Below are 24,036 nucleotides of genomic sequence, written 5' to 3' on the forward strand. Positions count from 1 at the left end.
TAATTAAAACCAAACTCTTTAAAATATGGCCTCTAAAAAACGTAATTTGCTTTTTTTTTTAATTAAATACATTTAAATTTAATTTAACCTTATAGACACAAAAAAATGGGCGTCACGTCATTGACCCAAATATTAAAGCAGGACAAACATTTACATTATGATGTCACCATTATGTCTTTTAAAGTGCAAACTGCCAACTGAGCAAAGATAAGGAAAGCTGAAGCTTTGGCACAACACTACCAGACAGTCAGAATGATCCAACAGTTGAGTTAACAATTTAACAATTACTCAACTAATCATTTTATCAAATCTACAAACTAGTGTAACTACCTTGATAAATTGTAGGGCTGAAAGGATTCCTCGAGTAACTCGAATAATTTGATTATTAAAAATCCTCGATGCTAAATTCTTTGCCTTGAAGTATACCGATGTATTTCCACACGGATGATTATAACTGTCGCACAACAGGCTGACACATGCTGTGAAGACTGACGGCACAGATTACAAAATGAAGGAAGAGAGCGAAAACAGTGAGGGGCTAAAAGAAGAGACAGGCGGAGAAAACGACAGAAGGTTTAGGATAATTTTAAGCTTAAAAAAACAACACGGAGCAGACAAGTTACACAAGGTAACGTTAACGTCTGCATGCAGTCTATTGTCCAGTGTTTTTCACAATTACAGCATGCTACTACGCAAATAGCAATTTTCTTTTAGAAAACAAGCTAAAACGAAAGCTGTGGGTAAACTTAACTGCTGGCGGAGACAAACCAGCCCAATTCTCTTAATCAGCACCTCCTGCCATGACTACTTAATATAAGTAGATGACGTCATCGGACCATGCCAACGATGTCCGCAGTCTTCATTCTTTCTAAACTTCACTCAGATCAGTCTTCTGAAAATGTGTCCCCCAGAACAGTACAGTATAGTTGAATAGCCCTGCTGTAAGCTCTGTACAGTCACATGTGCCTGGGCTTAGTGAACAGCCTTTGTGTATGCAGTGTGAAAGCCAGAGGCATGAAGGGGAAGAGGGATGAAAAAGATTTACATTTAGGCCACCAAAAATTAACTTTGGCCACCTAATTTAGGGGCAGGGTGGCCAATGCAGTCAGTGCTTAAAAATATTAGCATCTATTCCTGTTATTGTATGCAATTTAAAGCGCCCATATTATGCTCATTTTCAGGTTCATAACTGTATTTTAAGGTTGTACCAGAATAGGTTTACATGGTTTAATTTTCAAAAAACACCATATTTTTGTTGTACTGCACAGCTCTCTCTCACTGCTGCAGATCCTTTTTTCACCTGGTTTCTGTTTTAGCTACAGAGTGAGACCTCTTTTCATCTTCTTCTTCTGTACTATCTTTGATTGCACTCGCACATGCTCAGTAGCTCAGATGTAGAGCATGTCAGCTAGCTAACTCTAGAGACAGTAAAAGAAAGGCTGTTTCTACAACTTCAGTCAGTTACAAGGCAGGATTAGCTGGGAGACTTCTAAATGAGGGCACACATGTAAGTAGTTCTTTTGTAGATTATGGTGAACTTGTGTGTGTTGTAGCAGATTTTGCTATTGAGAACGACGTAGCATGCTAGCGTTAGCATTAGCGTTAGCATGCTAATGCTAACGGTTAGCATGCTAACGAGCTAACGGTTGTGGTTAGCTAGCTCATTTCGGACTGTGACGTCACAGTCCGAGCCGATTTTGAACAGCTCACTAGGAGACTGAAGGCAGGACACATTCAGAAACCGTATCTCACTCAAAACAGCATGGATGGATATTTTTCAAAGTTTGTATGTGTGTGGAAGCACCAGAGACACAAAAGAACACCCCAAATCCCAGAAAATGTTATTTTTTCATAATATGGGCACTTTAAGCAATAAAATTAAATAAATAAAATGGACTCTCAGTCTCCGTTAATAAAAAATGCACTGAAATAAAAACCAAACACAATCAAAAACAATAAATAAAAATGGAAATTTTTCCGGCCGCGATAATTTCCATTTAAAAACGATCGAGCTCATTTTTATTTATCATGCGATTAATTGATTTATTGCATATTGCGACAGGCCTACAAGTACATGTTTATCACTATTATATTTTCTGATGTTCTCTCAAAAAGACTAAAGGTAACTAGGCAGTTCCAGTGAAGAAGAGATTTTAAAACTGTAACTGTCTGAATTCAGCATTTCTTTTCCATTTAATTGTATGGACTATGTCTGGCAGAAGCACTGTGCTTTGCCTCGTCTGCTGGCTTGACTGGCTCGTGACTGACAGAATGAGGGTCCTAACAGAACAACAGATAGCATTAGCCATTGGGTGAAAGTTTCAGACACAGAAAAATCAGAGAAGTAGAACGTGGAAGTAACACACACACACACACACACACACACACACACACACACACACACACACACACACACACACACACACACACACACTGCAGTCATGTCACCTGTTTGTTTGCCTGAACGCACACATTCATCTGAGACAGTGATGCAACTCTGCAAACCGAGATTGTCAGCTTCTCTTTGACACCGATGAATTACTATCACCAACCAAACTGTTCTCCAGGCTACAGTACTTGGAACTAAACTGTAGCCTGAGAGCCATGGGAAAATTGATAAAAGCTCCTCCATCCTGCCAACAACAATATTCTGAGGGGGAAATAAAATGCTTGTAATGTTACTGGAAGTATGAGAGCATTACAATGTCGAAATATAGGCTACTGAATATTTATTGTCGTTCAGGAGGTTTACTTCATACATACAGGTATGACCTTTCAAACTGCATGCCAGTCCAGAAATGTGATGTAATCATTATCAGTTCCCAAGACAATTTTAACATGCAATAGATTTTTCTAATATTGCCAATATAAATGGTTTATTTTGCCTACCTACTCCCCAAAAATACATTTTTCAATCAATTTGGCCGATTCAGAGTAAACATGCAGATGTCCACAAATATGCATGTCTGACACTTTAATTTCTCAAAGTCTGAACACAAGAGCAGCCAGAGGGTGACAGACCATATTTTTGTGGTAGCTTATTAAAAACCCAACACCTCTAACCAGCAGCAGATATGACTCAAAGTGAAACTCCACACCCAACCTCCCCTCAGCCCTCTTTCACAGAACACCACAAACACTTAAGTCATAGTGAGCATCTCTTAGAAGAAAAGAAATAAAATCTGTCAAATCTGAACCAGAGCTGACAGTAAGCCTCAGATATCCAGTCATTTAGAAATCATAAGGGAGGCCTAGCAGAGTGAAAAGGGGGGGAAGAGGCTTTTCTTCTTCAGTTTATCAGGATTAATAAACATTCTCCATTTTTTAAATTCAAAGTTTTGAGGCCTTATCAGTCCCTCCAGGAATTCGCAATGTCGCGATCGCAACAATTCACGCAAATTCAACCATTCACCGTGGATTCAGTGTGACTCGCAATTTTGACCAATCACCACAACTTTACCGCAAATGACTAATTGACTAATAACCTCCTTCATGCGACTTTAACCAATCCAAGCAGTACCACGTGCCAGACTTTGCGTCAGTATGTGACGCTGAGAGCCACTGGCCAAGCTGGAGTGAGAACGGGTTGACGTAACACACGTACGCCAAATTCATTTCCTTGTTTCGGTTATGAAGACAAGACGTGTGTGACTCGAACATCTCACATTTACCAACAAAACGTACAGCGAAAGACCGTGCATAACATTTCAGACCATCCTGCCAACCTGTATACATACAAAAATGCCGTTTTTACTCTAAAGTCGCTGAAAGCTGCTGCTGTTTCCTGTCGGCTCTCTGCAGCGGGCGGGGCTACTGCTCAGTTCCCACCGCGCGTGCACACAGAAACACACATGGTGGATGCAGGAAAAATTGGAGATGAGACATACACGATGACCTAAATTGAGGACAGCTACGCTCGTTATTGTAAATGCAATGATAAGTTAAAGTCCAATAAGTACTTTATCAAACCGTATGAATGTGTGTCCCAGCCCAGCCCAGGCCAGGATAGGAAATTAACAAACAATGTAAGATCAACAAGCCACTGACACACATGTTCAAATTTGATTCATTCAATAAATTATAAGTTTTTGTCTTAAATCCACCACCCATTTTCATATTATACCAACATTTGCAGCATCCTGAGCCTTTGTGGTAAGGTTACTAGGAAAACTCAGCCCAGAATAGTTTACCGAAACAAGTTTCCTTTTATTTTTAAAGAAGTATACCAACAACAAAAAAACGCAACTTTCTTTTGCAATTTTCACTTTCTCCCAACAAAAATACAAAAGACATCAAAACTTTTATTGCAATTTTTTACAAAAGCTGCCGCATATTCAGGCATTTTGGGCCGCAACAATCTAAAACAAGAAAAGGCAGCGAAATCCTGGAGGCACTGCCTTATATCTTTATTCGATCTGAAAATTTTGGTTAGTGGTTGGTTACACATGTAAATAGCAGCCAGCAATAGGGCTGTGCAATTAATCAAAATGTTAATCACGATTTCAGCTCCTAATGATCACAAAAAATGAATAATCCAGTAAAAAGATTATTTTGCACATTACGTTTTCCAAGTAGAATGCTTATTGTCTTGTATTCTGAATGGGAAAAGTATTTAGGGAAATTTCACAGTTCTAGGTGTTTTCAAACTGTTCATTTGTTGAACTTTTTTTAAACTGTTTTTTAAGTTCAATAATTGCAACATCTTTCCAAAAGTCAATGAGTAATCGTGTTAAATAATCGTGATTTCAATATTGATTTATTTCCATAATCGAGCAGCACTGGCCAGCAATATGACAACCACAATTATGTGTGTAGATAATGTTTTTATATCAACAACAAAATACATTTAGAAATGTGCATGCAGCTTTATGAATTTTCAAATACAATTACATTTTCCACCTTGTACCGGATTTGGTGACCTGGACAACAGCCCTGTTTTAGACCGAAATGTTACAACCGGTCAGGACTAGAGCACTACTAGAAATTTCAAAAAAAGAAAAATCACTCAACAACACAACAAATACTTTAGTTTGTTATGTTGCAGCACATACATATGAGGTAACAACTCCTTAGCTATGTACCTTGGCATATGCTTACTGTTCATCAAAATGTGCAAAACTACTTTAATTTTGTTGTTTAAAACTGTTATCTGGCATGCACCTGCAGAGAAATTACTGAAGTCAAACATTGGCGATATCCCGATCTATATCTATAATACTCATATTAACCTAAAAGACACAGCTGCCCAGTACACACTTAAACTACTACCTGAAAATGAGAGAAGGAAAAACTAAATTCATAGGAATAGGTTTTTGTGCAAAAGATGCTCAGTATACATGGTTAAAAAATAATTATATATAATTATATGCATAGCAGCAGATATGATAGGTATGCATTGATTTAATTGAAATAACAGCTGTAGACACACACACATTTTCCACAAGCTACTTCATCCAATTACTGAAAGTTCTGGTTCAAAGTTATTAAGTTAATAAGCTTAAATTAATTAAAGTTTAACGGTGTGACTCCTGAAAGGTTTATGTTTAGCCTGTCTTTGCTATGCAAGACAAACTAATTAACACTATATGTAGCTCACAGAAGTAGAAACGGACATTGAACTGAAATTGGCGATTTGTTAGTGAAGTTGTTAGTTGGTGAAACCACATGCCATCTGTGCTGTAAAGCATGCCACACTCACTAGTTTTAGAACTCTATTTTATCTATTTAATAAATAAATTTGATGACTTGCCAATAGAAATATGAAAGCAATTAAATCCAGCAATCATCAATACCTCTCTAGACCTACAACGGTCACAGTTCTTTGCAATGGCAACAATATGCATAAAAATGGGCACCGCTCTGACCATTCTGCTATATTATTTGGAAATGTGAATCAGGAACTGTCTGTTGTATTCTCAAACTATTTCTATGATGTAGCACTAAGGCATAGCTTTCATTGGTTAGTCACTTTTCAGAAGACTCATCCAGTTAAATGCTAGTGCATCTGCAATGCACAGATATGTTGGAAATGGAAAACAATTAACCTCTGCCTGCATGGAGCGTCGAGGGAAAACTTGGGGCGGGGGGTTCTCTCATCGTTCTTTGACAGGTAGTATGACATATGAGGTACTGGTGACATAGAAGGATGGCAGTTGCTATGAATAGAGCATCGACCACCCACCTTCCCATGCTAACATACAAACACACGTTAACACACGTCAACACATGCACACGCAACAGGGGGTTGATTGAGAGTGTGAAGCCAGCCTGCCGTTCATGCGGGGATGTGTTTGACAGCTGTGACTGACAGTCCAAACAGTGCTGGGAAGAAAAAAAAAACACATCAACACCCGAAGGCTCAGAAGAGACCGAAATACACACCCTGACATGTCCTCAGCAAAATGTGCACAAACGCACATACAGTTTTTACTCTGTTGCTCAGGCATATATCCGATTCATCGCCAATATATTAGAAGGGAGCAAAGTTTAGTTTTCAATAACAATATGGCCAGATTAATGTTATCAGACAATATTAGCTTTAAGAAGCAATATTCTGCAGGTTAGGTAAACCAACATTTTGTTTAACATTTAACATTTGGACAATAACCAAGTTAAGAAACATCTTAAAATATGCATCCCTAGTAGGAACTGAGCTATAGTTCTAGACTAGATGAAGGTGATGTATATTAGCGAGCTATGCATTACTATACTATATACACCATAGGTAAAATTGTTGCTAGTCATTCTCTGTATGCATTTGTTAATGTTCTACAAAGGGTTCAACTTGAGCCAGGCCATACAAGGATAGCAATCATATCACATCCATACAGGGTTAGTAGTATACAGCTGTGAAAAAATAATATAGTAGGGCTGCACGATATGAGGAAAATATGTGTTACCGTTATTTATATCGCGATAATGATAGTAATATGTAAATGACATGTAATAGTACTTGAAATAAATAAACATTAAAGTGAATTCAGTTCTACGTTTCTGCGGTTTTCAGTATTCTGCTAAAATACAACAAATGCTTGTTGAATTTAAAACAAATGAAAAAGGTAATAATTTCCAACATTCTTTTATTAGACATTGAACTGAATATAAAATGCACTACTAAAAAAAACAATCCTTTACATTATAAAGTGCAGTTATCTGCTGATATTTTCTTTCAACTAACAGAAAAAATCTCTGTGTCTTTCGCGATATGTTACAGCCTTTCGTGTGTATTGTGCCAGTTGATATTGCAATGACAATAAAAAAAACGATATATTGTTCAGTACAGGGCGGATCGGGACAAATTTTTCTGTCCTAGCCCGGCCCATGTACGATAGAGCATTAGCCGAACCCGGCCCGAGCCTGACAGGAATTAAGATATTTATGTCCGAGCCCAACCCAAACCCGACACAGTTCAAATCAAAAAATTTTCTCATACTAATGACACATGTAGCCTATATTTGTTTGTGTGGAAAGCCAGATTTTATTGAGCAACTGTAGGAAAACATTCGGAAATGTCAACAGATGAGCGCACACGGGGCAACAAGTGCACGTTAACACAAGCACGCACAACATAATAAGCCGTTTATTTAAAATGTCCAATGTCTTAATCGCGCTGATGTGACGGAGCCCAACCCGAACCCAAACATAATTTCTAAATATCTGTCTGAACCCAGCCCGGCCTGTCGGGTACCGCCAGGTCCCGTCGGGCTTGGTTCGGGTGTCCATCCTCTATTGTGCAGCTCTACAATATAGATACTTTTTTTAATGCACTGGTATCGGATTGGTACTCGTATCGGTCAATACGCAACTTCAGTATCGCAATTGGTATCGGGAAGGGGAAAAAAAATAATTGTATTGGAACATCTATACTGATGAAGAGCGACAACTGTGGTGAAGATAAGCTTTGAGAATCACTGAGAATAGCTAGCTTTGCAAGATCACAACATTCAAATCTGTCCTTCAAAACATAACAAAAAAAGACTGCTGATCCTTTCTTCAACCTTCTCCATGTTTATTTCTCCAGCAACAAATACTATAAGTACCAGAAGCAAGAGAAGTGATCAATCACCACAGAGCATAAATCCCTAAACTCATCTCCCCATAGACACTAAACACTAAACGAAACCCTCCTCTTCATGGGAACTGGGAGACATAACGCAGGAAACTATTTCTCCCCTCACAGGAAATAAGGCACTGTAACACCACTGACAACTTAAGCATTAGAAACTACAGGCCATGTTGCCAATTTTAGAGGCAAAGTTGACAAAAGGTTGACAGTTGGTGCCTATCTGGTTGTCTTGTTGCATGTTCTTACCTCAAGTTCACTAGCTATATAAATGTAAGGAATATGTGAAGTGGATTAAAATGATTGTTCTTAAAAAAGGTGAGATTGATCACGGTAAAACCTAATTATTCTGCACCACGGATGACATTAAATTACTAACTAATGTGAAGTTACTGGGCTTTTCTGTGTTGCTCAAAAATATGTGACTTCTAACGAACAACCTGGGTGTTAGTAATACCGTAAACCTGTTTGTGAAATGCTGTTGTGGCTCAGCAACAGCAGCAGTAAATGCTCTACATATTAGATTACAAAATATCTGAAAGAGAGATTAAAGGAAATGCTGGCCAGAGAGCGATGATAATCTATGCATCACAGTGAGTTGACAAGAATAAAAAACGTCACCTTTTTTTTTTCCCGTAATAATAAAACTGTTAAGATTCATTGGAATCTACTGCAATATGTCATAAGATAAACAGACAATTTCCATTGAAGAAAGACTAGGAGAAGAGGACAGCATCCAACAGCGTGTCCTCCTCAGTTTTTGATACTTGACGGTTACAAAAATAAGTTTTGGTTTCGCTTGTTGTGTTGCAGCCTTGGAGCACAGTAATCAGCGCTCTAGTGTGGCTTTATTTTACATTGAAAAAGTCCTGTAAAACTGTAAATCACCACTCAATCAAAAATAAAACGTGCCTCTTATTTGTGAAAATAGGCATGTGACCCGTTTCAACTCCACCCCTCAAAAGAATCGGAATCGATAAGAACCGGTATCTAAAGGAAGAATCGGAATTGGAATCAGAATTGTAAAAATCCAAACAATGCCCAACCCTACACATACAGCTATCTTTTGTAGACCTAGTACTTCCCAGGAGACCAAAACACAACGCACAGATACCAAACGATGATAGTCTGACAGTCTAACAACTGGGGATATTTTGGGCTCAAACTAAGGCAAATGTGGTACCAAACAGTGACCTACTGAACCACTTATTTACTTTTTCAAATGAGGTATGAGGTGCTAAGCAAATGCACAAGGCTCCATCTGCCTACACTGTCAACAAAGAAGCACATGTTAGGATTTAATGTAGATATTACATCAACTGAAAAATAACAACATAAAAACTGTTAAAACACACTTTTAGGTATTCAACTGCGGGGTTCAACTGCGCTTTCCGACACAGGCTCTGGGTGAACATGAGACCATAAATCTGACTGTGTATATGCATTTGCGTTAACACATACACACCAAGCTCCAGGACAGTGCACACAAACAGCAGAGTAAGGAGAGGAGGAGGCATGGGAAGAGGGATTAGGCCTATAAAAAGGTGTCTGGTTTCCCTGCCTGAGGGCTGATAGCAGATATCACAACTCCTCCAAGGGGCTGTACACCTCATTATCAACACCATGCTCGCTCACAGCTTCCACTGGCCTCCATAGCCACGGGCCGTCTCAGTAACGCTAAATATATGAACTGTGCTGTAACTATAGCTGAAAACAATGTGCTTATACAGAGAGTTACTCAGGAAAATGTCATTTCAATTGCAGTCGTTCACTCTCCTTTAAACATTTGCTGAGCAATTTGTCTACAACTGTACTATCAGCGGTTCTAACACAGATATTATACTGCTAAACCAAAGCAAAGTGTTAAAAATATTTTTTTCAAAAATCAAGTATGACTCTGCAACTGCATGAATTATTTATTTTTTTTAGAAACAAAGACCTATGGCCTTCTAGCAAGTGGTGCATTCATCCAGTCAGGTGCAGGAGGCATCCATGTTGACGTGTGAGAGGAGGAAACTGACAACCTCCTATTGTACAGCCTACATAAACTGACACCTGTCAACAAGCTTATTGATATTCGCCAGACACAATAAATAAAAGGCAAAATTATGGGCTAGAGTTGGCAAGGCAAACCTGTTATTGAGCTTAGAAAAGACTTGTGTACCAACTCATGCCTGCAAGCTGTATTTGGTGAAGCCCTGTCAAAAATTAGCACTATTTGAAAGACAAGAACAGGCTGCGATTGAGACACTATGCTCCTTGCTGCAGTTAGATGTGCATGACGTGTATTCACACCTTTCAAGACCGGACAGAGAAAAATGGGTGGAAATAACATGTCTCACCAAGCAAGTGAATGCGTTTGTGTGGAGGGGACTAAGTGAGAGAAATTTGATATTCAAGCCCGCTGGCTGCCGATTGAAAAATACCTGCATACTGATGTCACAGCCCCAGTACACAGTTAAAACACACACCAAGCATAAACATCAGTCTTTTCCTTTAACACACACACACACACACACACACACACACACACACACACACACACACACACACACACACACACACACACACACACACACACACACACACACACACACACGCCATGCTGTGTGTGGCCTGCAGCAGGGGTATTACGCACGTCTTTCAAGCACATACTTAATCATTGAGAAAAACTGTTGCAGTGACGGCGGCCAAGTTTGGGCACTGAAGTCATATTATAAGTCAACCCCTGACAAGTGTTTCAAAGAGGAGGAGGAGGAGAAGGAGGAGGAGGCAGGAGGGATAATGAAAAAGCTGTAAATAGGAAAAGAAGAGTGGACAGAAACTGACCAAGACAACGGAGATACGCGTCTCGAGTTGGAGGCTCGCTCTGTGCTTGGCACCGCCGCCTGGCATGTGCCACAACACATGCCAACAACTGCAGCAGCCAGCTAGGAGTGGTGAGGGCAGAGTCAATACAAATACTCTCACAAGCTTGCCTGTTAGCAAACTTTCTATGTAGCATCCACAACTATCCACAATGAGGGGAGAAGAAAAGGATGCAAAGAAACAGAGGATGATCAGTTAAAGACCAATTTGCAGGTTCAATTTCTTACTGAATTTACATTTTTGGAGCTTGTTAAAGTGATTTCTTTAGAGAGAATATTATTTGAAAAAAAAAAAAAGAAACCTTACTTGGATATGACAGTAACGGCAGCATTCTTAATACATATGTAGGTCAAATACTAAATTAAAAGGCACACTGCATGATTGTTGCTATTTGGCTCAGTATTAATTATCATGTTTACCTTGAATTTTAGGGGGAATGCACTAGCTTTCTTGTGGATGGCACTATTTACATGCTTTCTGAGTTTTTCCAGCTCAAAGTTAGGCAAAGATAGTACCTCAGCGATCTAGTGTACTTCAACCTAATTTATTTAAATCCATATTTAGTATTGCCGTACATGTAAAGTAATGCTTAAATGTTAATTTTGAGAGCAAACCACTGACAGAAAATGAGTCAAACATTGCTGTAAGTGTGTGTTTTCATTGAAAATCTACTCTGGTTGCAAACCTAAAAATTGCAATGAGAGAAGGGCAAGATGAAACGAAAGAATGAAGGATGATGTGATCAGAAGAATCCCAAAAGGCCAGAAAATTATCTTTTATAAGAAATAAAAGTTTAATGTTGCATGAGCAGAAACCGAGAGAACTTAAGTTGACTGAGTTAACGGACTGCTGATGAGCTGTCCGACCCTCAAGGCTGACTGACTGCAGATGGCAGAGGTCTGGTAGCTGCCCTGAGACGCCCCGCTGGAGGCACAATCAAGGGCAGGGCTCAATGGTGTGTGTGTTTGGGTGGGTCGCATCAGTCTGCACTTGCAAGTACACACACACACACACACACACACACACACACACACACACACACACACACACACACACACACACACACACACACACCATCTGTCTTTGACATGGGAGAGCTTAATGACAGAGGCAGAAAAGGCCTCCTCGTTCTCGTTCTCTCTCTCTCTCTCTCTCTCTCCATTTTCCTTCCCTCCATCTCTCTCCTTCTTGACCGCACTCTCCAACATCAATGCTCCATATGGACAGACTTTTTAAACCTCGTCTTGGCCTGGCACACTATCAATAAGACTTCTAGACGTACAATCGCTTGCACACCAACTGTACACATTAACGAGTGTAATCTGGCGCAGAGGTTGGAACATACTGAGCAAGTACATTACTTGTGCACACAATATGTCCTGAACACAAAGTAATGAAATTTCCAGTGTGTGCTGTGGAGCCAACCTGGACAGACAGACAGACAGACAGACAGACACAGACACACACACTCCCTTGATGCTTGTTCTATCTTTAATGAAGTCTCCTTTGTGAATCCCGCAGCTCTGACTCGGTTTTCTCTATACTGCATGCCACCTGGCTCCATTCAGTCCTCGGATAACGTGTCCTAAATTGAGATAGTCACAGACACTTCTGACCAGTCGCAGTGGATCTACATAGGTCATCACTGAACTGATTTGCCTCAATTTCAAAAATTCAATAGAGAACACAAAATTACTGAACACAAGGTTAACTCACTTCACTTATGTCTGAGGGAGCTCAAGCTCTAAATACTTGTAATGGATGTAAAAATGAAACTGGTCAAGGCACATTTTCAGGCTAGAATTCATGAGTGGGCTTGTTGTTCTTTGTTCAGGCAGACAGATGATAGAGGAAACAGTCAAGAGGTATGCAGCACTGCATTATCACACCTCAGACAGGTTATAGAGACAGACAGCATAGGAATCTCTTCACTATAATAGTCCGATACCAAATATGTGTGTGGTTTACGTGTAAGTGAAATTTTCTTCACTTGCAACTTTGGCAAGTAAACAAAATCTTTCAATGTCCTATTCTAATTTTGCATTTACTAGAAGTGAAAAGATTTATGCCCTGAACAGATTGTTATTTAAACATTTAAAAAAAGAAAAATAATGTATACCTGCACAGACTGTCTTCTAGGACTACTATAAATTCAACATGATGTATACTGTTCAATCTTGCCAGGGTACAGTAAAAACATGCCTGCACACACAAAAAATGGAAGTGATAGGTTTGTATTGGACTGAAAGTGTACATAGCCAGGTCACAATCCAACCACCACAGTATTTAGTTTTAGAAAAATCAAACAAAAAGTACCTGGAGGACAAGATAAAAGTCCCGACTAGCCTACAGATTGCATGTCTGCTTACTCACATTAGCAATGTAAAAAAGAAGAAGACAAAGTCATGTGGGCTGTTTTAAGTATACAGCCACAGGAGACACAGAACAGAAATTTTCAGGCCAATTGCAAAGACATGCAGCAAAGTTACCTCCCAAAATTAGACATTCATAATCATAAAAACTGCAGTGAAGTGACAAGTGTGATTGTAGCCCACATAGGACGGCTGGGGTTTAGGGTTGAGAAGGGTCATGTGCTCGGGGAAACTGTCAGAAAAGAGAAGAGGCAAGGGAGCCTTGAACCCTGAATGAACCGCCCTTTCCCCCTTCTCACTCTCTGCTGAGCTGATGACTCACTGCTGGAACAAGAGGGAACCCAGGGGGAGGGATTGTGAGGAGTCGAGATCGACCGCAGCAACAATACTGTAGCTCACGCTCTTGTGCAGAACAGCCGTCGATGAGGGAGCAGGTAGCGGTTCTGGTAAAGGATTTGATAACCACACTGGCTGCTCTGAGGATCAAACTCGGGGCCTTTAGCCCGCGTGCAGACATTTGCTACTGAAACGCAGTGCTGACCACAAGTCAAAGAGTCAACAGTCATTGACTCCCTTTTTTAAAGCATGCATTGGCGCAGCTTTGCCTTGCAAAGCTCAGACACATTTACTGCAGTACAAAGAAAATGGTTCACATTCTCATTTATTGATTTGCAAAGGAAAGCAATATCCAGGACACAAACAATTCAGTCTTATTTAGCGTGGTTTGGATGGGGTTTTGGATTTTTCTTTATCTGTGTTGCATTGCAAAGATAAGAGTGGCCAATCACTATTTCTGTAACTGAAGTAAAATGCAGAACTTGTGGTTTGCATTGTGTTTCAATTGCAAATGATCCTTATTGGAATGTCTTGGATTTCAAACTCAAGTATTTTTGATAACTGATTAAATCGTTATCTGGTTCCAGCTTCTCTAATGTGAGGATTCTGCGGTTTGTTTCTCCTATGATAGATAATTCAATTTCTTTGGTTGGACAAAATGAGCAGTTAAAACATGTCACCTTGGGCCCTGGGACAAAACAATAATGCTAACTTTTTTCACAAGCAGCACATTTTGCTCCCAAGTTGAAAATTGTAGTTGTGACTTACATAAGGTAACTGCTATTACTGTTGTCGCTAATTTGTACAATAATACAATAGTGTTATGAATACAAAATGTTAGTGTAATATTTTCCATTTTGAAATATTGATCAATAAATTGTCAGAGATGTTGAATATACAGTAGTGTAACGGACCGCCCCTACAGTTCGGCATGCATGTGAACCGCAGATTAATTTAACCATCATAGCGTGAAAAAGCCTACAGTTTAACTGCCGATGTTACTTGAACGGGCCTCCGCCACCTCTGCAGGGAGTCAGGTCAATACCGATAAAGCGGTCGAAACTGTGTTTTTCATGCGTACTCCTGTACGGCTCACATCAGGTGTTAAAACCAACTGTACCAAAACACGGAACCGGACTACTATTAAACACGTCTACGAGACGTTTTCACAGGTTATGAAACGGTAATTGATAGACGGCAGTGCAGCCCGCCGCGGACAGACAGCAGTCGGAGTGATTTTCCTTTGGCGCTGACTAAAACCTCTTTGGGGGGGCGCCAAAACTTTCTCTATGCAGGAAAAAAAAAAACAGGCCACACTGGAGTTGGTGGGGTTTCAGCATTTCAGCAGGCAGATGCATGTCATCACAGGTTTCCTTGTTGAAAGGTGGTCCTCCTACTAACTATGCCACCCTGTTGCCTACTTACTGAATTCTTTACCAGGCATTGATTACACTGCACAGAACAGTTCTTGTATTTTTGTCTTGATTAACCAAAACTTAAACAACCCAGAAGGGTCAGCATTTCTCACTCGCCAATGACAAGCTGAGCACCCAGGTGCTTCATAGCATGCAGCCTCTGGAATACTGAATACATTTTTGGGGGATTTACAAAGTAGGAACTTTCCTTCATAATCTAACCAGTGGGGTGGCCTTGTGGCTTTGTTACTTTACTCACATTGCAGACTCAATCTGCACACTACAAGGTTTACAGTACAGATATAATATAAATACATTTTGCCAAGGAAATTGTAACATACAATTATCAAACTGGCACATGCCTGAGTGTAAATAAATATACTGAATATCAATTCAAAAGGCAACAATGCTGCAACCAACCAATCATTTCAGCTCTAAATCTAACAATGTTTTTTTTTTGTTTTTTTACTCACAATATCCTGAACAGCCCAAACCCCAAAGATATTCAGTTTACAATGACACAAGACAGAGATAATCAGCAACACTTCACAATGGAAAAGCTGCAACCACAGAATGATTTACATTTTGATTGATATATAATAGAAATGAGTAAACATTTATCAAAATATCTGCAGATTCATTTTCTGCCGATTGACAAATCGATGAGATGGCTACTCATTTCAGCTCTACAACAATGTGACTGCATCTATCTAGAATCCAAGATTAAGCGCAGTCTCTCTGGACATCTATCACCTCAGGCAAACTAACCACTGTCTTGCCCTGCCCTTGCCTCAAAACCACCCAAAGGACTGACTAGATTGCAACAAGAGAAAACAATTGAATTTCTGACAGAGACAGAGAGAGAGAGAGAGAGAGAGAGAGAGAGAGAGAGAGAGAGAGAGAGAGAGAGAGAGAGAGAGAGAGAGAGACCTTTAGCCAACATGCTGTGAGATGATCCTCAGCAAACCAAGCCAAATGTAGAGACCATGGCACGCTTTCTTGTGTATGTGCAGTTTAGCAATGACTTTGTCAGCTTAGGACTACTGTCTGGTTTCAGTGCTGTTGTCATGATGAGGAAGGGGGTTGTTGTTGTTCCTGCTACTTGTTCCTCTTCTAAAACATGCTATCTTTTCCAAAAATAATATTCTCTGTCATTAACTAGATGTGAGAGACAAGATATGGTTTTCTGAATCTTAACCACACACACACACACACACGTCTTGAAACTAGTATGCTTAAAAATATAATAAAGTGCAATATGTCAGATTCTCGTGCAGGGAGGTGAGCTGGTGAATTGTGGCAAATTGTCTACGAGACACTTTGGCGAGTTGGGGTTGAGGTTAGAATATTTGAGGCCCAATTCTAATAAATCCAGTAGGGTGATAAATAGAGAGACTTTGCTGGTGACTTTTCAGGCTAACCCAGTAGATATAAAGAAAACAAGTTGGTTTCCTCCCATGAGCTCATGTGAAACCTCACGTACATTCTTCAGCAGTGCTTCCAACAGGATGGCAACGGTAGAGAACATCAGACTGCAGCCACAAGTGCAAGATGATCAACCACAGCATGAACAACCCTCTCTTCAAGAAAAAAAAAGGCATTGTTTTCTCAACCACAATCAATAGACTGTGCTACAAAATGACACACATGCCCATTACTTCATTGTGATCCTAAGCAAAGGCCAAAACCTCCTGACGTCAACAGCCACAGGAATGCCACCAGGCGGATTCTTCAGTAAAACTCTCCGGCAGCCTTAGTTAAACAACCAGACAAAGCAAAGAAACATTTGGAGATAACAGTGTGCCTTTCCTGGAATCCCAACCCCTCTTGCTCTCTTGCTTTGTTCTTTTCCTTCAATATTTTCTCGACACTTAATAACTCCTTTTTGTGCCCTTATGGCTCTTTCTCCAACATATCTCTCTATCAGAGGGGGATGTAGGCTGCCTGTCACCCCAGGGCTGCCATCACTTGCCTACAGCAGTGTCCCTGCAGGATGGCTTGCAGAAATCATGGTTTGAAATATGACACACTTGGGTTTAAAAACATGACATGCTGAATGTATCTGTCCATTTTGGTGCATAATTGTACAACATTGCTAAAAAAAAAAATATATAAATATATAGCACATATGTTCATTTTGCACAACGTTCTTCATAAAATGAGAAAATACTCAGTACATTAATTGTCAAGTATTTCATTCACACAGGAGTATACAATAATAGGCTTTACCATGTGCTTATTTCGTATTTATCTATTAAATTACAAGAAAGCATGCTATATAGCGTGATGTATCTTGTTATCAAGATATGAAATGACCTATATCGGGATACGATTTGCACAGCCCTACTAAAGATTACACAGAATCTGTCTGATGTCAAATTTGTTTGACATGGTCCCAACCAAAAACCAAGTCTTATTCCTAAACCTGCACTGGTATACTTAGTTGTAGCAAAGACAATGGGGTCCTGTAAAAATGTCAATTCAAAAGGCTTGCAAGGATCAATCAACAGCAAAGGAATGTTTACATCAGAGTCATGAGCCATTTGCCTAAAGAGGATATGAGTGAAATACTGCTCTGTGGCTATCAGCAGACTTGATATGATGCTAACAGTCCCAACGCTACAACAACATTTCTTTCAGGAAGGTTTACTACAGGCAGGCTCACTGCTTGCCACTCCCTTCTCATCTAATACAGTAATAGTGGCAGTTGCTTTAAGCTGTGGGAGGTGGCTTTGTTAGGGGCTTTCCCAACATGGGAGATCCTGTGTATATTTGTAACCTTCCTCTGAATGGATGAACCGGCCCAGAGTGGTTGTCGGAGAACAGACAGAACGATCTAACAACAGCGAGACACTTGAACAATGCTTTGGAGCCCTCACTACCACAGCTGACAATGACCTGGGCCAATAAAATAAGCTTCTCTCTCCAAGCATGGCTCTCTGGTGAATTCTCCTGAAAGCTTAGCGCATCATAATCTAGTATTGTAAAATATATGAGAGGGCTAGCATAAGTCCTCTTTTAAAAGTCAACTTCAAAACTACAGATCCCCCTCTGTCACCCCTAAGGAGAAAGAGGGACAAACAGACAAGTGTCAATAGAGTTAATATTTTTTCCTCTCAATTTCAGCTGCCCCAACATAAGAAGTAGGTAAGAGTTTGCTCACTGAGGCCGAATGAAAGCAAACAGGAGTCAGACAGGGGGGAATTAGTTCATGTTTTCTGAATGAAACATCCTGAATGTGGAGGGACAGCGGGAGCAAAAACTGCTGACACAGTAGAAACCAACATTCCCTTGGCGAAGCTGTAATCGCTACAAACAGTAAAGGAACAGGGGCGGGGAAAGGGGAATGCTGGGGCTGAGGAAATTCTCTTGGAAGAGGGGAGTAAATGCGAGAAAGACAACAAGCCGCTCCAAAACAAGTCAGCGGACAGGTACGTACTTCCACTGCATTTGCCTCGTGTTAGCTAAGCAGTGACGCCGATGCCAACAACAACTCCAAGAGGACTTGGGTCTCCATCAAACATGACGGCAGGGCTGTTTTGAAAACCACACTGGTTTCAGATTTTCATCAGAATGTTCCGTCCCATCCTCGCCGAAGCAAACAGCAGCAAGATTTTTGGAAGAGCCACAGATTAAAAAAAAAAAAAAGTATGAGCTCAGACTAACGCATTCCAAGTCTTGCACAAGTAAGTGGCTTTTGTGTGAGAAATCCAACCCCCTTATCAGGGCCTGGGCTTGGAGAAATGAGGTAACGCAAGACCCTCAAAAGGGAACCACTTGCTATGAATAAGCAGGAGGGACATGCTATGATGGTATATCTGGTTTGTGCACACTTAAGCATGTGGCTGAGAACCAAGAATCAGGAGTGCCAAGCTGGCGGAAATCCAAGCCAAATTACGCAAAAATGTGCATTTCTATCCCCTTGGGTGTCTCCTGTGGTTGTTCTCCTGAAACAGACAGACTGACACAAACAGACTGAATAGGGAAACAAGAGAATGAAGACACTGACTCAACCAGGGCGTGTGGTGCTTTAAGAGGCCCATCATCACTCGACCAAAAGTTGAATCTGAACCCTAAATGGAACTATAGGCTTGGGGGGATATTTCAATCATGTGAAGTAATGGATATGCATGAACTTCCAAAACAATAGGCTACAGTATGCACAAGAATAAATCCCCCTAAAGATGTCTGGCGGTGGCACATTTGCTTTGGTGCTTTGCCTGCGACTTCTGTACGGCTCCCTCTTGGCTTGTACCCCCCCACACACACACACACACCACACAACTGAAGATTTTCACAGCTCTGGGTGGATATAGGGCAGCTTTGGAGGCCGCAGAACACTGGAGGTGACAACACAGATCAGGTAGCTTGTGTCATCTCTGTTGTTAACCTATACATCAGTGCTGCAGCTAAGGTAGTGGTGTGTGTGTGTGTGTGTGTGTGTGTGTGTGTGTGTGTGTGTGTGTGTGTGTGTGTGTGTGTGTGTGTGTGTGTGTGTGTGTGTGTGTGTGAGGACATGGGGCTGATGCTTTGAGGGGCAGTGGGGTGGGGTAACTCGGCATGTCTTTTAACTCTAGTCTGAGCCTTTGCCACCATAAAGGTCAGCACTTCGACATCTGCTGCTCTCTCTGAACCTTTCCTTTCATAAAAGGGAAGAGGAGAGGACCCTGGGGAATGGATGCACGTGCACACACACAGACAGATCAACTTTTATGTCTAGGTACACTCACTCTCCCTTCCACATGCACTCACTTGATCACCGTCAACACAGCCGCAGAGCTCAAACTGCACGCTCATTTGCTCATAATAAGAAATGCAAGAACACAAGGTTTGTGTCTCAAAGAAAGGCTCAGTAGTATCATTACACCAGCACAGAGACGCTTGGCTTTTGGCCTGAAAGACTCAATCGTTCTTTTTTTTTTGTTGTCAAAAGGGATGGAGGGGGGGCGGGGGGGTTAGCAAAATGAAATCCCGTCCCTCTGAGGCACAGCAAAGGCAAAGCAGTGTTGAAATAAGTGATTCATGCTTTTAACATCCCAGGTGAACAGTGCTGCTCTTTCAGATATCGCAATCAGTTTTGCTGGCAGAGAGAGAAAAAAAAAAAAATGAGGGAAAATTATGAAAGCAACTTGGGCTCGGACGGTATAGATTTTTGCTTACTGCGGATGAAGAAGCAACGTACGGCAACGTCCATTACGAGAGTAGGGCTGTCACAATAACAAAAAAAATCTAGTAGTCGGTACCAATACCACCAAAAGTACACGATACTCGATACCAAAGTCGATACCACGGTGTTTGGGAAAAAAAAAAAAGGTCATTGATACCAATACCAGTGATATTTCATGATTCTTGTTAAAGGTCCCATGGCATGAAAAGGTCACTTTGAGGTTTTTTAACATTAATATGCGTTCCCCCAGCCTGCCTATGGTCCCCCAGTGGCTAGAAATGGTGATAGGTGTAAACCGAGCCCTAGGTATCTGCTCTGCCTTTGAGAAAATGAAAGCTCAGATGGGCCGATCTGGAATCTTGCTCCTTATGAGGTCATAAGTAGCAATGTTACCTCCCCTTTCTCTGCTTTGCCTGCCCAGAGAATTTGGCCCACCCATGAGAGAGAGACATCATGGATTTCAAACAAGCAAAGTGGCAGTTGGTCAAGGCCACAAGGCCACTAAAACAAGCGCTTAAGTTAGCTAATGTCAGTTATCGAAGCTAACGCTAGGCTGTGACAGACAACGGCAGAGAAACAGATTTACTTTCTGGTTGGGAGCTCTAGGTGAAGCCGTTGCTGTAGATGTAATGTAACAGTAAAGCCAGAGGCTGAATGCAGTCTAGCCGTCAGCGGGCAACGTGCATGGAGATGAGGTGCTATTCTGTTTTCTGTGCCGTTTAGCAGCAGACTAGAGCCCTTGTAGGTGTATACTGCCCCCATTAGGTCCGGAAGAATTGCATCCCTCGGTACCTACGGTAATGTAGAAAAACGAGTACCGTCACTTTTCAGAATTTACCAGAGAAGTACCGGTTCTCGTGACATCCCTATACGAGAGTAGCGTAAATTAGAGCGAGAATGGCAGGGTGCCTTAAGTGAGTGATGTCAGTGGCTGTGCACCCAGAAACCTAAGCAAAGACCACTTTAATTTCACCCAGCAAACTACAACTCTCTTCACAACCACCTTTTAAAGCCTACAGGGAGTGAGCCTTTAATACTTGAAATATACAGTAGATTTTGGATTGTGTCATAGCTATCATGTGTTTCATAATACATACTACGAAGCGCTAACTCTTTGGCAATTACAGGAGTTGTACATTAAATAAAATGCACTCAAATGCAGTGTTTCATAAAAGCAAAAATGTATTGTCAGACAAATTTTGCAACTGCCATCTGCAATCATGCACATCCAGTATAAAACACCACAGTGCGAATGGTGTTGACACAAACTTGATGATCTTCTATTGTTAAGAACAAAATAAAATAGATACAAATAAAAAGATTTCCAAGCAGCAAACTAAATTAGGCAGAAACACAATAGAAATGTCTCTATGTGCAACACATAAAGTTACAACTGAAGGGACAGTGAAGTCAGTATCACCTACAACTTCTAATTCAAAGACTTACATACAACCACTGCCTCTCTGTAATGCTTTTTACAAGAGAGTCATAATACCAGTAACAACCATGTGGTTGTGGAGCCCCTCCCTGTGTAAAGCCAGAACCATTCAAACAGTACATGGGGCATGGGGCCGTGGTCAGGCTCTGTGATGCCTCCAACCGTTACTGTGAACATGGCCAGCCATCAGCAAAACAAAAACAAAAAAGACTCCTTATGGCACTTTAATTTTCTGTTAAACCTCTCACCAAAGCACCCACCCACCCATCTTCCTAACACACACACTGACCCCCCACTCACAGCCAAACACACATGAATCTGGAGATATCATCTGGACAGGTGGCCAGCCACCCAGACCTGACCCGCCTGCCCTCTAGCTTGCTTCCCCCCACCCCCCTTCAACTGAAATCAGTTCAGGTCTGCTGGAAAGCCCCAAATGAACATGCACAGCAAACACTCATCACAAGTCTCATCTTATCACAGATGTATTATTTAGTAGCATTTACTGAAGGTGCACCAAGCCTAGTTAAATAGTTTAGAATTCTATCCATCTCAGAGATAAAAACTAAATTTGACAAAAAAGTATTTCAAGACTAGCAGCTAGTTAACTAACATTTAGAGCTCATCATGGGGTATAATTTCGGTGTTCTTCGGGGCAAAAAACGTCACTTTTATGACCACCAGACTGTAAATGAGAAACTTAATCAAATGCTCGTTGTAACTGAAAGAGTAGGATCATTTTTGCAATGATAATAGGGTTAAGCACATATGACTATAATGGGTGTTTATCGGTGAATTTTGTCCTTAGATGCACTGCAGTGTTAGGTTGGAGTTTTCATTAGCAACCTGCTTAATGTTATAGAGATGCAGATCGCTGTAAGTAGCAACGTTAGATACTATTTTCCAGCACTGTCGTCCACTTACAGGGGGCTGAAGTCGTAAAAGTAAACGCTAGTCACTGTGTACGGTAGCTCTAGCTAAGTTTAAAGATTTGCAGCAAGCACGCCGTGTAAAGCGAAAACTATCTCACAAATGCAGTTAACATTTTAAAAACACTGCCAAAAGAGATGCCTTGCTCACAAAGCCGCAACGTGTTTCAGTCAGATACCGCTAGCTAATGTCTATTATCGGACAGCTAGCTGTGTTGAGTCGTGAATCCAGTTCGTAAACGTGTTGCCCGGCTAAATGGTGAGCACGTTTCGAAAACAAATACAGGACCAGCTTTCAGCGTAAGCCACTCGGGGGGAAAGAGACGGCATACGTGTTAATATTTTTTCTAAAACATGCCTCGCTGGTTGTGTTTAGCTCGCTGGTTAGCCTGCTAGCTTACAGCTCGCCGTTGTCTGGGAAAAAGACCACCGAGGGTGAAGTATCGCTTAGCTGGGGCTAGCTCACAAAACACTGCAGCAACAGTCGGCTCAGGCAAGTAACGTTAACTGGTCAAAGAAAAAAAAAAACACTCGCACGCAAACACATTGAGACAAAGAAACGACTTCCAGCGAGTAAACCGGTGGTCAAAACATTGTATTATACCCAGGCTACAACACATGGATTACAATTAAGCTGTTTCATGGTAATAACTTGTATTCTCTTCAACTCCACTCCCCACGGTGGACCCCACCGCCAGCCCCGAATCTCAGACTCACCCTGTCACAACAGGCGCCATCTTCCACAAACTCTCACCAAAACTCCAATACTCGCGATATCCTTTCTCTCCCACAGTCCAACAATCCGCCGAGACAACAGAAGCAGACTGGAGGTGTAGGGACGAGGGAGACGGAGAGAAAGGGGGTGGGTGAGGAAGACAGAGAAAAAGGGGAGGCGGCGGGTAGCAGCAATAGAGAGAGAGAGAGTGAGCGAAAAGGGCAGACGCCACAACAACAGGCGTGGGAAACTTCACAGATCACGCGAGGCTTGGAAAACTCTCACAATAGGCGAGCATAGAGGGAGCGTCCCCTATCGCGAGATGTACGTGAAGTGGATAAGTTGTTTATCTTGTGGTGCTGAAATACTATTCCCACGTGTTTACCGGGTAATAAATTACTGCACCGATCGGTTTAGTGGTGAGGAAACCCTCGGTTTTCCCAGGCTCACACAGATTTTGTAGTATGCATCCTCATGGCGTCTCTGCAGTATTCAGCATTAACAGCTGCATGTAATTACAGCTAAAATATCCTTTTTATTCTACAATACTTCACAATAGTAGACAACAAGCATGAGAGGGGATGAGACTGCAAGGACACGCTGACTTTAAATAAGACTAGGAATTAAAGGGTTTCTTGCTGCACACCAAATTTGCTATTCCCTAGGGTAACATTGCAGTTCCTGTTTAGAACTGGAAACAATGGTGTGAACACATGTGAATGGGCCATACAGGG

General features: G+C 41.2%; 1 protein-coding gene across 2 annotated transcripts in view; it reads right to left on the reverse strand.

Annotated features, from left to right (window-relative positions):
* rbpjb (recombination signal binding protein for immunoglobulin kappa J region b) overlaps nucleotides 1-23,521 on the reverse strand; it is a 56,893-nt gene extending 33,372 nt beyond the window's left edge. Inside the window, exon 1 of one of the 2 annotated variants that reach the window (XR_005641649.1) lies at nucleotides 23,305-23,520. Coding sequence is in view for 1 of the 2 variants with exons in the window: in XM_039822623.1 (XP_039678557.1) it covers nucleotides 23,305-23,324 (20 nt within the window). In the remaining variant the exon portion in view is untranslated. Of the gene's footprint in view, nucleotides 1-23,304 lie in introns of both variants that reach the window. The other variant, XM_039822623.1, reaches the window with a different exon arrangement.
* Nucleotides 23,522-24,036: the final 515 nt, after the last annotated feature.

This window comes from Perca fluviatilis, chromosome 14 (assembly GCF_010015445.1).
Source record: "Perca fluviatilis chromosome 14, GENO_Pfluv_1.0, whole genome shotgun sequence".
Taxonomy (NCBI): Eukaryota; Metazoa; Chordata; class Actinopteri; order Perciformes; family Percidae; genus Perca; species Perca fluviatilis.